Source organism: Papaver somniferum, unplaced genomic scaffold (assembly GCF_003573695.1).
Source record: "Papaver somniferum cultivar HN1 unplaced genomic scaffold, ASM357369v1 unplaced-scaffold_19, whole genome shotgun sequence".
Lineage (NCBI taxonomy): Eukaryota > Viridiplantae > Streptophyta > Magnoliopsida > Ranunculales > Papaveraceae > Papaver > Papaver somniferum.
The window spans coordinates 5,123,845-5,136,103 of record NW_020628818.1 but is presented as its reverse complement, the minus strand read 5'-3'; the positions used below and the strand labels follow the sequence as shown (position 1 = coordinate 5,136,103).

Genomic DNA, 12,259 nt, shown 5'->3' with positions numbered 1-12,259 from the left:
TTCTATGGTACCAGCCAACAAAAGGTTATAAATGGCCATATCTCCTTGAGAATGAAGTTATCTTGCTTGTTAGAATGGACATTCACAGGATGCTGAGATGTGACGATCAAGAGTGGAGGACAAGGAAGCACAAAGATGAATTATTGCATAGGGACAAACACACAGGAGACACCCATCTCCTTGACGTCCGCAAGAACTCAGCGTCGTTGTCATTCCAGGTTCTAGTCAGACCATGATCATTAGTGTTGATGCAGGTAATACATCTGACAATGCTTACCAAGCTGTGAATTGTGAAGACAATGGGCCTATTTTTCTTGTGACTCTGTATTATTATTCCTCCACTGATTTTGAAGATGTTGCTACTGCCGACTCCCCAACAGTCGAGTCGATTCAATTAATTCACATCCTTGAGGACAAGGATGTTTTAAAAGGGTCGGCAATGTCATGTACACGGTATCAGAAGAAATTGCCCTTATCATTTTACTTATTAGTATTTAACATTAGTAGTAATTGGTGGCCTTTAGTTACGATGGGGTGTATTTATCAATTGTATGGATGGCTTGGATGTAACCATCTGATGGGATTGTAGCCATTAGATGTAGGTTAGATTGTCTCTAGATTTATAAGAGAATTGAGTCTGTAATAAAGATTTTATCAAATTATTAATCCAAAACAGAATTTTGTTCTACGGGCTGTGTTCTTTTGAACTCAGAGGCTTCATTCTCACGAATCAAGAGAGTTTTATCCTCAATTTATCAACCCAATCCTGTCATTGTACTTAGGTACATGACAAAATGCTCTTGCAACTGGAGTTCTCAATCCCTGACACTTCTATGTCATAGTTGTTTGCTAGAGTCGTCCTCTATTAACCTAGGTTTTCTCTGAGAAACATAATTAGGTTTACGACTTAAAGACATCACTTAGGGATTTGTAAAGCCAGGTTATACTATCTTCACATGATAGTTCTTCTATTGTATCATGATCTTGTTCTTATTAATCAATGATATTTTGGTAATCTCCGATCAAGAACGAGATAAATATAAATCGCAAAGTTCTATTCACCTCAGACTTTGTGATTCCTCAAGATAAATATCTAAAATCTTCTTCAGTGATTTGTTTTGATTTCTCTTGAGAGGTGGTTAGTAATCCATGCTTCTCAACTAACTGAGTGTAAGTGTTCCAGATTCATGAGGTTTACTGGATTTTACCTATTGCAAACAGATTTCCAACTAGATCTGAACATCAAAAGGGAAATCTAATAAGCTTATATGTTAGAGGCATTTTGGTATAAAAAATCTTCACTTAGGTTGAAGCAACTCTTAGACTGTAAAGGACGTCAGCTAAGGGAATCAATTTCGTAGAGCCTTACAAGGTTCAAGAGACGTAGGAAGCACGACTGCATCTGAATTGCTTAGAGGATTAATTCGGTTTCAACTACATTCCGGTCAGAAGTCTGATAGAAGGCTAGTGTATGTAGCGGCTTAATAGTTCTAGGGGTTTAATTTTTACTTTTTTAACTTTGGGCTTTTGTTTATCTGCTTCAATCATGAAAAGTTTGCTCAAGGGTTGGACCATGATTCTCAATGGAGAAAAATCTACTACCACAACAACAAGAAAAACGTCAACCTCATCATCGTTAATAAAGACATCAACAACAAGATCAAGAACACCATCAACTTCATCATCTCCAGAAACTGTTACCAAAAGTCCAATGTCGATTCGACGTGATTCAACCAGATTTAAAAGACCGATATTCCTATTACTTTGAGACCTTTAGTTATTGGCTGGTACTCTAATAATCTTAGTTATATTAACTTTAATTCACTTTTCCTTTGCAAAACTTGGCTTGGATCTAGCCAAGATTTCGTTGTTGCTATGTGCAGTGATGCACACTAGACTTGTTTGGCCACCTAGTGTAGTTCTTCGTTGGATCTTACCAAGATTCCATTGTTGTTATATGTGTGCAGTAATGCAAACTATAGTTTGGTCATTCGAAGTAGTTTGTTTCTTATCTGAAGCGATTGAAATGTTTGTAAAAACATGATTATTAGGCAAGAATTATTGGAGATACCATATATTGGATGACCATATTATATCCTGAAAAATCTTGCAAGGTTTTCCGTTTATCGAAGTTTCCCTCTCATCTGGGAAAAAAAAAAGAATAGAATAAGAGATCCGTGTAAACTAGAAGACGAAATGAAAGAAAAATTCCCTCTACCACCTCCCCGTTCCCTCTCCCGAAGCTTACAAGTTACAACCAAGGCAATCAAAGTGCTACTTGCTTTTTTGGTATAAAGTGATTGGCACGATCCAGCATTATTTTCTACAAAAGCTGGATGTAATATAAAAATACTACTAGTAGTACTAGTAAAAGCAAATGTTGTTCACGTTTTCTTGAGCCATGGATTATCTCTTATATGATCTGTATATTACATATGCTAGAATCCAAGGCAGCATTGTCACTTATGAGGCACAGTGAATACAATTAATTATGCATCGAAAACAATAAAAGTATCCCAAAGAACTTATCAGGATGACAAAGCAAATGTGTTTGCAATTTAAATTTTCTGTCCGAGTTTAAAAATGAAGATCACAGGCGTATCTTGTACGCGTAAATGTAGTTGTTGGTAGCTAGCTAGCTATATCGTTTGGGTGTTGTTATGTGTGCTTCCACACATTTTTGCAGCTACATGATCCAAGGGCAAAGCCAGCATAGACATTGAAATCCCAACATGTTCCCAGTAACTTTAAAAGTAGAAAAGAAACGAAAATAAAAGTATAATTTAGAAGGCGAAACAAGCTACAAACTTCCATGAAATCCAAGATAGTTTTAGGTGAGATTCGCATAAAGCAAAGAAGAGTGTTTAACGTGCCACCAAATAAAGTGTTAAAGTCAGAGTAGGGCCACAACACGATAACGATATCTAGCACGAAACGAAACCAAATACTGTAGTAGTTACTACTACTGAAAATGAAGTCCAAATTTCATAATCCCGGAAATCCGTGTCCCAGTCCGTGTGTGGGTGGGATACACTATATATATATTCTTCTTCTTCCTGTCTTCTCCAAGTACAAGCGTGATTGATCGGATCATTTTTCAGTTTGTGTCGTTTCAACTGATTCCATCCGTTTCATTTTCAATCTCAAAACAAACACCAAAAAACCAAAACCAGATTCAGAACTCAATACTTTGATCATTACTCAACAATTCTAAGTATATTGAATCAAGTGATCATAAGATGTCTGATGGAAAAGAGAGTAAATACGCCTACAAGTTTTTAAGGTTCTTCAAAAGAACGTATAAAATAAAAGAAGCAGAACCGCCATTAGATGTCAAAGAAGCCTTTTTAAAGTACTCAGATGGTAATAATCTAATGAGATCTGATCAATTATTAAATTTCTTAATCAATTTTCAAGGAGAATCTGATGCTAAGATTGAAGATGCTGATACGATCATAACTCATATTCTTCAAACAAGACATCACATTGCTAAGTTTACTAGAAGTAATACGCTTACTCTTGATGATTTTCATCATTATCTATTCGATCAACATCTTAATTTCCCTATTAATCCACAGGTAATCTTATCATTTTTGCTTTAATTTAAGCTTTGATTCAGATTTAGATCAAGTTTATATGCATAAAACAAAATAGTCAACTATACGAAACCTCTTGCTTTCGAGCAGTCAAAAACTAGTCGATTGGGTCAGATGTTCAAATCCCACCAATCTGTGCTTTTTCATTTCGTTTTAGGCTGACAATCTAAATTTGGTGTGTTTTCAGGTACGCCAAGATATGACTGCTCCGTTGTCTCATTACTTCATATATACAGGGCATAATTCCTACCTAACTGGGAATCAACTCAATAGTGAAAGCAGTTGTGTGCCAATTATAAATGCGTTAAAAAATGGTGTCAGAGTGATTGAACTGGATATTTGGCCCAATTCTGCAGAAGATGACATTAAGGTCTATCATGGAAGGTTTTTTTTTTTTTTTTTTTTGCCAATTATATCAAATTTACCAAAACAAGTGTCTTGTTTCAAGTATTTAATATTTCTCCTGTTTCTGCAGGACTCTAACTTCTCCTGTAAAATTCATTGATTGCTTGAAGGCCATTAAGGAACACGCCTTTGTTGCGTCAGAATACCCACTAGTGGTAACTTTGGAAGATCACCTTACTCCAGAACTTCAGGCTAAAGCTGCTGAGGTGGGTAACCGGTTCCATACAGTTTTCATGATGTTTGCGTAAAATAATTTTATGGCACTTGCACTGGTTTCAAATTTCAAGTGTTTTTTCATGACAACATTTCATTGTTTTTGGTTTGTAGATGATCACTCAAACTCTCAAGGACGTGCTTTTTACATCATTAGAGTGCTTAGAGGAATTCACATCGCCAGAAGCACTGAAGGGTAAAATCCTTCTTTCCACCAAACCACCAAAAGAGTATCTCTACAGTAAGGCGTTTGACGAGGAAAAGAAGGATTTGTGTGAGAACGAAGAACCGCATGAGGAAGTCATTGAAGATAAAAAGGACATAGACTCTGAGGACAGTGAAGACAGCAGCGGTGAAAGTGATGACACTGATAGTTCCGAAGATAAATTATGCTCATTAGGAGTTCATAAATATAAGAGTCTCATTGCAATTCATGCTAAGAAACACAAGGGTGGGTTAACCAAATCTCTTAAGCTGGATCCCAGTAAAGTTGAACGCCTTAGTTTGAGTGAACAACAGCTTGAAAAGGGAGCCGAGAATCATCGAACCGAACTTGTCAGGTACTTGTGGCAGCAAAGCACTCAAGCTTGAGTATTATTTTGTGATTCTACTTTCCAATTATTTTCTCTTTTCTCAGTGAATGTTGATTTTCTTTCTAGGTTCACCCAGCGGAATCTTCTGAGGATATATCCAAAAGGGACACGGTTTAATTCATCGAATTATAACCCAATGATCGGATGGATGCACGGAGCTCAAATGGTAGCATTTAATATGCAGGTAGTTCCGGCAGTCTGGTGCTCAAGAAACTTTTATTTATACAAGATTTGCTGGGACCAGTAGCACTCTACTTGGCCAGTATTAAGTTTTTCCAATTTTTACAATACTCTTTCACTTGAGAGTTTTTTCTTCTCTTGAAGCTTGACTAGAAAAGCTTCATGGAATCTGAAGGTTCGTTGAAACATAAACTAACATGTGAATATTCTTATAACAGGGATATGGCAAACGACTGTGGGCAATGCAGGGACTGTTCAGATCCAACGGAGGGTGCGGTTATGTGAAGAAACCTGATATTTTAATGAGAACGGATGAAAGAAATAAGGTGTTTAATCCTGAGGAGAAGTTGCCAGTGAAGACATGCTTAAAAGTTAGTACTTTACTGTCGAATTTTTAGTGTAATAGTTTTCTTTTGGTTGATAAGCCATGAGCGCTCATCCTATGACTGCTATAAACAGGTGAGAGTGTACATGAGTGATGGATGGCGTTTGGATTTCAAGCCAACGCATTTTGACACATACTCCCCTCCAGACTTCTATGTGAAGGTAAGTTTATTTGATTCATTATCTAAGTAGCTCCTAGGTTCAACCTGATCGAAATGCGAGAATAGCACACGTTGAGTCTGAAACCACTTTGATTCTAGAAACTCCCTGAACTGATGTCCATTCAAGACCTATGGTCGTTAATTGCTACATATCTCTAGTCACATTGAAATGCACTTTGAGTTAGTGCGTTTAGATTATTGAGCACTAATGAAATTGTTCTCTGACAGGTGCATATTGTAGGAGTTCCAGCAGATGCTAAAAAATTTAAAACAGAAACTTTAGACAATACTTGGATACCAGTTTGGAACCAAGAGTTCTCATTCCCATTGACAGTTCCAGAATTAGCAATACTTCGTCTTGAAGTTCGCGATCATGATACCGGTGAGAAGGATGATTTTGGTGGCCAGACTTGTTTGCCTGTTCGGGATTTAAGACCTGGTATCCGAACAGTTCCTCTCCATGACAGAGACGGCAAGAAATTCAATTCCACAAGACTTCTTATGCGTTTTGAGTTTGTTTAGGCATGTTATCTTCTCATAAGTTCTGTCACTGAATTATGTAATGCTGTAATTGTACTTACACTGTACTTAGCCCTTGTAATCCGGTGAATAAAGTTGTAACAACGGGGATTGTTACGGAGAAAAATTGCTGCTTATGTGGGGATTTTTTCTTTTTTTGTCGATACAATTTTGGCCGTAAACAAATGAACTGCACTGATGGGTCTTGGGCCTCTTGGCGGCCAGAGGGAGCTCTAATTCATTTAGTGGATCCGATCAACTACCGGAGCACATTGACTTTTAACTCTCATTTTATTTTATTTTTTAACTTCTCATATCAAAGCGGAAGATATTTAATGGAGATGACATAGAGGTGGACCAGGTGGTTCATAAGATTGAATTTCTAGAATCAAATTCAACCATTTTGAATGGAACGATGCACCCAAAACAATCTGAAAAGGAGTGTTTGAGACTTGATTGCAAGAAAATTCCTGCGAGTTTCTTTTTCTTTTCATCGAGAAAAGTTAAAATTTTATAAAGAAAACCGATATTTTTAGTGAAAATTACAGGGAGACCCATTCTTACATATTTTTCTACTATAAAACCCACTCTCACAAAATTTCACGGGCGCACCCAAAAGCAGCCAACAAATTATTTGCAGGCCCAGAGTTTTCAAAATTCGTTTATTTTCTTTTTTATTTCCCAGTTTAGCCTCACTTTCAGTTTCAGTATATCCTGTTTATTTTCGAGAGATTGATTATCGAGAGATTGATTCAATTTACTCAGCAAGCTTTAGCCTCACTTGTCCTTGATTACCGAGAGAGATTCAATTTACTCAGCAAAGCTTCAGGTTCGTTCGTTTTTATTCCAATCTTGATTCTGATTTTTGTTTAATCTTGATTCGATTCTATGTTTTAGTTTCTGTAAGATTAGGATCTATTATTTTAGGTTTCCGAAGCTTAATTTAGTTTTTCGAATCGTTTTTTAGATCTTTTAAGCTTGTTTTTGAATTTTTGTTTATTTTTTTGGATTTGAATTTGTTAACATCAATGTAGATCTTTTCGATTAAATTTTTTTTGTTTCGATTTCATGTTCCGATATTGACATACCAATTTACTAGGTTTTGCTTCTGTTCTGTTGGATTTTTTATTTGATTTGTTTTTCCATTCTTATTTTTGATCTGTTATTGATTTTGATATCCTGTTGATTTCTCATCTGATTATGGTTAATGTAGATTGTTTGCTGTTGTTGATTTGATCTTTAATTTTGAGTAAGAATTTTTGTGAAGCAATATGCAGGATAGATATGTTTGGTTTTTTCTCTTTTGTGTTTTGCAGGGTGAAAATGCCTGTTGGTAGTGCACTAGCTGTAATTCACTACTTCAGTGAATTCTTAGCACATCCTGTTGATGTCAACACAACTTTGGAGTCTTTGAAGACAGCCGTTTGCCAGAACTGGACTCGTTTATTACCGCATCATGTCAGATTTTCCTTTAATGATGGAAGCAAGTTTGTGCGAGTTGATTCTGATATTCTGCTTCAATGTTTTGTATCTCGTTGCCACTGTAAAGGTCAGAAGAGCTTTGATTTACTTGTCGAAGTTGGCTGTAATTTTTCCAGAAGTCGTAGTAGAGCTTCAAGTAGTCGTGTAATAGAACCTGAACCCGAACAAGCTATGGTGAATTTCCTTGAAGATGGTTCTGTGCCTGTTAACAAGGTTCTTAGGACTGAAGGTTGGGATAAATTACTTGGTGAAGTTGGTAAAGTATTTTTTGGAGGTGTAGTAGAGGTACGTATCGTAGTGAAGAAATACGAGTTAAAAGATGGGTGTGTTCTTGTATATAAGAAGAATGAACCTAGCAGGTTCTATACAAAATGCTCAAAAGAAAATTGCCTTTGGGAGTATAAGGTTTGTGCTGCTGATGTTGAAAACAGGATGCTTAAGGTTAAGAAATATGAGAGCAGTCATACCTGTGGGGTTGGAACTGAAAGGCTTTTCCACAGGCTCAGCAGTAAATTTGTTTCTAGTCTGATCAAGGATGAAATCCGAAGTGATCCGAGTTTCAAAGCATCTGATTTGGCAAAGTTTTTCAAAACTAGCTACGGGATCAATGAGAAATACTACCAAGCTTACAACGGAAGAGAGAAAGTGTATGAGGATATATTTGGTGATGAAGCCATGTCGTATTCGCATCTTTCATGGTATGTAGATTCCATTCGCAGCACAAATCCTGGGAGTTGGATTGATTTTCAAGTTCAAACGGATGAACCTGAAGCGAACGAGGATAGTTCAGCTGAATTAGAAGATGAGGCACCTTCAAATAAGTTTGTGCGTCTTTTTATTGCTTTCGAGGCATGCATCCATGGTTACCGTTACCTTCGCCCCATGGTTTATGTCGATGCTACCTTTCTTACAGGGACATATAGAGGATGCCTCATGGCTGCAACCGCTATCAATGCTGAAAATGGTAATTTTTCTGATAATGCATCCTTTTTATATATATGCATAATGTCTCATGCATTATTTATTTTTGCTTCATAATGTCTTATGCATTATTGTTTTCACTTTTCTGGTTATGCACCATTTCTGTTTTAGATGCATAAGACATTATACATTTTTTGTTTTAGGTGCATTATGGTTTTCACTTATTGATTTATGCATCATTTTTTATGCACATGCATAATGTCTTATGCATCATTTAGTTTAGATGCATAAGACATTATGCATTATTTGTTTTCACTTTTCTGGTTATGCATCATTTCTGTTTTAGATGCATAATGTCTTATGCATTATTTAGTTTAGATGCATAATGTCTTATGCATTATGGTTTTCACTTATTGATTTTTATGCATCCTTTTTATGCACATGCATAATGTCTTATGCATTATTTAGTTTAGATGCATGAGCCATTATGCATTTTTTTTAGCTGCACATACTTCATGTAGACGCTGGCTTGATTTTATATTTTTTTCTGTGCAGGCTTCTTCCCACTAGCCATGGCCCTGGTACCTGGTGAAGATAATGATAACTGGGAATGGTTCATGAGGAATTTGAGTAATGTTCTTGATCATGATCAAAGGCCAATCACACTTTTATCTGATCGTGCAGAAGGATTAAAGAGAGCGATTCCATTTTACTTTCCTGGAGCCTTCCATAGTTTCTGTTATTATCATCTTAAGATGAATTATTGATTCATTTCAAGCTGCTGCTTATGCTCTTAGTCGCGAAGGTTTCCAAACTGCCATCGCTACTATTAGGGGTCTTGGTTGTGGTTGGGTTGCCGACTATATTGAAGATATCCCTCCAGAGAAGTGGTCAAATGCCTTTTTCCAGGGTTGTAGGTATGGTAGGACATCTTCTACTCTTGCTGAATCCTTCAATAGTTGGATGAAGGTACACAAGAATCTCCCTGCAAATGCTCTTCTGGATCAGATAAGGAAGGATGTGATGAGTATGATGTCAGAAAGGCGGAATACGGGTAATAGTTTCATAACAATTCTCACACCGAAGAATGAAAATAAGATGAAGGCTCTAATTGATGGGGGTTTAACCTGGCTGGTTGTACAGTCCGATAGTCATGTTTATGAAGTGGAAGGAAGGGACAGTTCTCATAGTGTTAACCTTGAGGCAAGGACATGTACCTGTCAGAGGTGGCGCGTCTATGGGTTTCCATGTGTGCATGCTTTCGCATCGATAACAATGTCTGGTTCTAATACATATGATTTTGTTGAACCTTATTTCACTACTTCATACTTCAATAATGCCTACAGTCATGCAATTCATCCTATTCCGAACTATAACAGGCCTGAAGTTTATGAAGGTAATGATATTATCGATGTACCTGATGTTAGGAGGCCGCCAGGGAGACCACAAGCTAATAGGCATTTGAGAAGATATGAGAAGCCGCCCAGGAGAGCTATTCGCTGTGGTAATTGTTTTGAGATTGGTCATCATAACAAGCAAACATGTATGAATCCTACCTGTTACAAGAAGCCTCCGAAGCCGCCGAAGCAGCCTAAGGGAAGTTAAAGAAGAGCAATTATCTTGTTTGTTTCTTCAGACTATTACTTTTATGTTTGAACTTTATTCATTTTTCTTTCATTAGTTTCTGTATTAGTTTTTATGAACAAGTACTTTTTATTTACTTAGTTTCTTTTTTGTATTGGTTTTATGAAAAATACTTTTTTTTTTCACTGTGTGTTTTTCTGCTTCTATCAGATAATGTTTTCATTTTTATTCTTAAATGCATAATGGATTATGCTTTAGTTTTTGATGATGCATAACTTGTTATGCATTATTTTTTATGATGCATAACGTATTATGCGTTATTGTTTTGAAGATTCATAATCTCTTATGCATTGTTTTTAGACGATGCACGATCTGTTATGCATTTATTCTTTTAAAGATGGCGTCATAACGACTCATGCAAATGTGGTTCCTTCATGCATCTGCATAACAAGTCATGCACATTTATTTTATTAGGAATAACATGTTATTCAGGTTTATTTTGTTGCATAACTTGTTATTTAGATGTTTATATGTAACCTGTTGTTCCTTCATTTTCCTTGTAAGATTTATATCATAGTACAGTTAAATGAAATAAGATTGTAGCAAATAGAAGCACTGAAACCAGCACTAATATATAATAAATATATATATAAACATCGACAAGATAACATAAGTTGTTCTGACAAGAACTACTAATTACTTTCCCATTAGTTTTCACTCCCAAGTTAAATTTCTCAACCTACCAACAACACACAGGTTGTTAAAACAAAGTTATGTTTGAGCCTTTCTATTATGCGCAGCTTCACATTTGACGCTCAGCTTCATCACATTGACGCGCAACATCATCCCAGATGTCTTCATTGGCATCTATCGCCCAACTGTTTCTAAGATCCGTCAGCATTTTCAATACCGGACTTACTCTTTTCTTGTTGGCTTTTTCTACTGCATCTTCCTTTCCCAACTTCAGTCATTTGTCCCTGACTTGAGACTTCATGATCATCTTCATATAATAGCATACAAATATGAGGCAGTCGGGGTGATGACCTTGTTCAGGAACAATCTTGGTAAAAATATCCTTGTATACAAGCGGTTCCCGCTTTATATCCAAGATTTGTGGTGATAGATTCAGTTCATCATATCTTTGGATCAAATACGGCATACAAGCCTTTGCCATTATGAGAGCTTGTTTCTTGCAGTTAGATTTATAGCCTTCAACATTGTTATAGTAGTTCCACTCAACCTATGAAAAGTCATACTCTAACAATGTCCAATGTGTACCAGCAGGGTTTTCCTTTGTCATATAGTTCATTGGAATGAACATTCTCTCAACTTCAATAGGGAGATTCAAGATGAATTCTCCAACAAATTTGGCAATCCCATCTTTCTCCTTTGTTTTAACAAAGAACTGCAAAAGAAATATTTTTTAGGAAAACAAAGTTAGTGGATGCAATTGAAAGGGTGCACAACAGGTGTAGAAAACAATGCTGAATAACTTGTTATGCAGTTCAATCTAGTTGCATAACATTTTATGCTGAAGTAATGATATGGGCATAAGATAATATGCAGGAATGACTTGTTATGTAGCAAAATGATTTTATTTTCTTGACTTACCCAAGCATCTGGCGTCATGAATGCAGACTCCGCATACCTATGTTCAACACTATCAGCCATCTTTTCATTTTCCCGCTTCTTGAACAACCTATAACTGTAGTACCGTACTACTTGGTCTTCTAAGTATTCATTGTTCATTAGCTGCCTTATTATATCTCCGTGAATCCGAATATCCCACAAGTACGAGTCTTCACCTTCTCTGATACTCCAAGCCGAATTTCTGCAGATGACATAAGATATAATTGGTGAGATGTTTTATTCAAGTGACATGCGGCAGAACCATAAACTAGAGGGTTGTGTTATGCATGGGTTTTTTTTTTAAGCATAACTTGTTATGCATTTATTTCATAAGAAGCATAACCTGTAATGCATTGATTTCTTAAACAAGCATAATAAATATAACAACATTTTTTGCATAACTGAACATGCATTAAACATTGGAGCTGCATAACATGTGATGTAGATATTTTAAACAATGCATAACTAACCATGCATTAAACATTGGGAGTTGCATGACATATTATGCAAACAAGCATAAAGGTAATTTTGATGTACTTACAGGCTGTTGGCATTCTCAAAGTATGTCTCCAGTACTTCCATCATGGCTGGT

At 36.3% G+C, this 12,259-nt stretch overlaps 1 protein-coding gene across 3 annotated transcripts; it reads left to right on the top strand.

The window, feature by feature from the left end:
* The first annotated feature begins 3,011 nt into the window (after positions 1-3,011).
* LOC113338844 (phosphoinositide phospholipase C 7-like) lies at positions 3,012-6,215 on the top strand. Of its 3 annotated transcripts, none has more exons than XM_026584239.1 (8): positions 3,012-3,578; positions 3,784-3,966; positions 4,112-4,207; positions 4,329-4,774; positions 4,874-4,991; positions 5,206-5,358; positions 5,447-5,533; positions 5,761-6,215. In XM_026584239.1, the coding sequence occupies exons 1-8, from the start codon at positions 3,240-3,242 to the stop codon at positions 6,052-6,054; spliced, it is 1,716 nt and encodes a 571-aa protein (XP_026440024.1). In that variant the 5' UTR covers positions 3,012-3,239; the 3' UTR covers positions 6,055-6,215. The 3 variants fall into 3 exon arrangements, with proteins under 3 accessions (XP_026440024.1, XP_026440023.1, XP_026440025.1); XM_026584238.1 differs by having other exon boundaries at positions 3,784-3,980; positions 4,072-4,207; XM_026584240.1 differs by lacking the exon at positions 3,012-3,578 and having other exon boundaries at positions 3,830-3,966; positions 4,072-4,207.
* The last annotated feature ends 6,044 nt before the right edge of the window (positions 6,216-12,259 follow it).

What these genes read in the sequence shown, in the direction of transcription:
- LOC113338844 (XM_026584238.1), top strand. Translation starts at nt 3,240, where the DNA reads ATGTCTGATGGAAAAGAGAGTAAATACGCCTACAAGTTTTTAAGGTTC. An exon ending in ATTAAGGTCTATCATGGAAG is followed by an intron (nt 3,981 to 4,071) that starts GTTTTTTTTTTT and finishes CTGTTTCTGCAG; the next exon opens with GACTCTAACTTCTCCTGTAA. An exon ending in CTCCAGACTTCTATGTGAAG is followed by an intron (nt 5,534 to 5,760) that starts GTAAGTTTATTT and finishes GTTCTCTGACAG; the next exon opens with GTGCATATTGTAGGAGTTCC.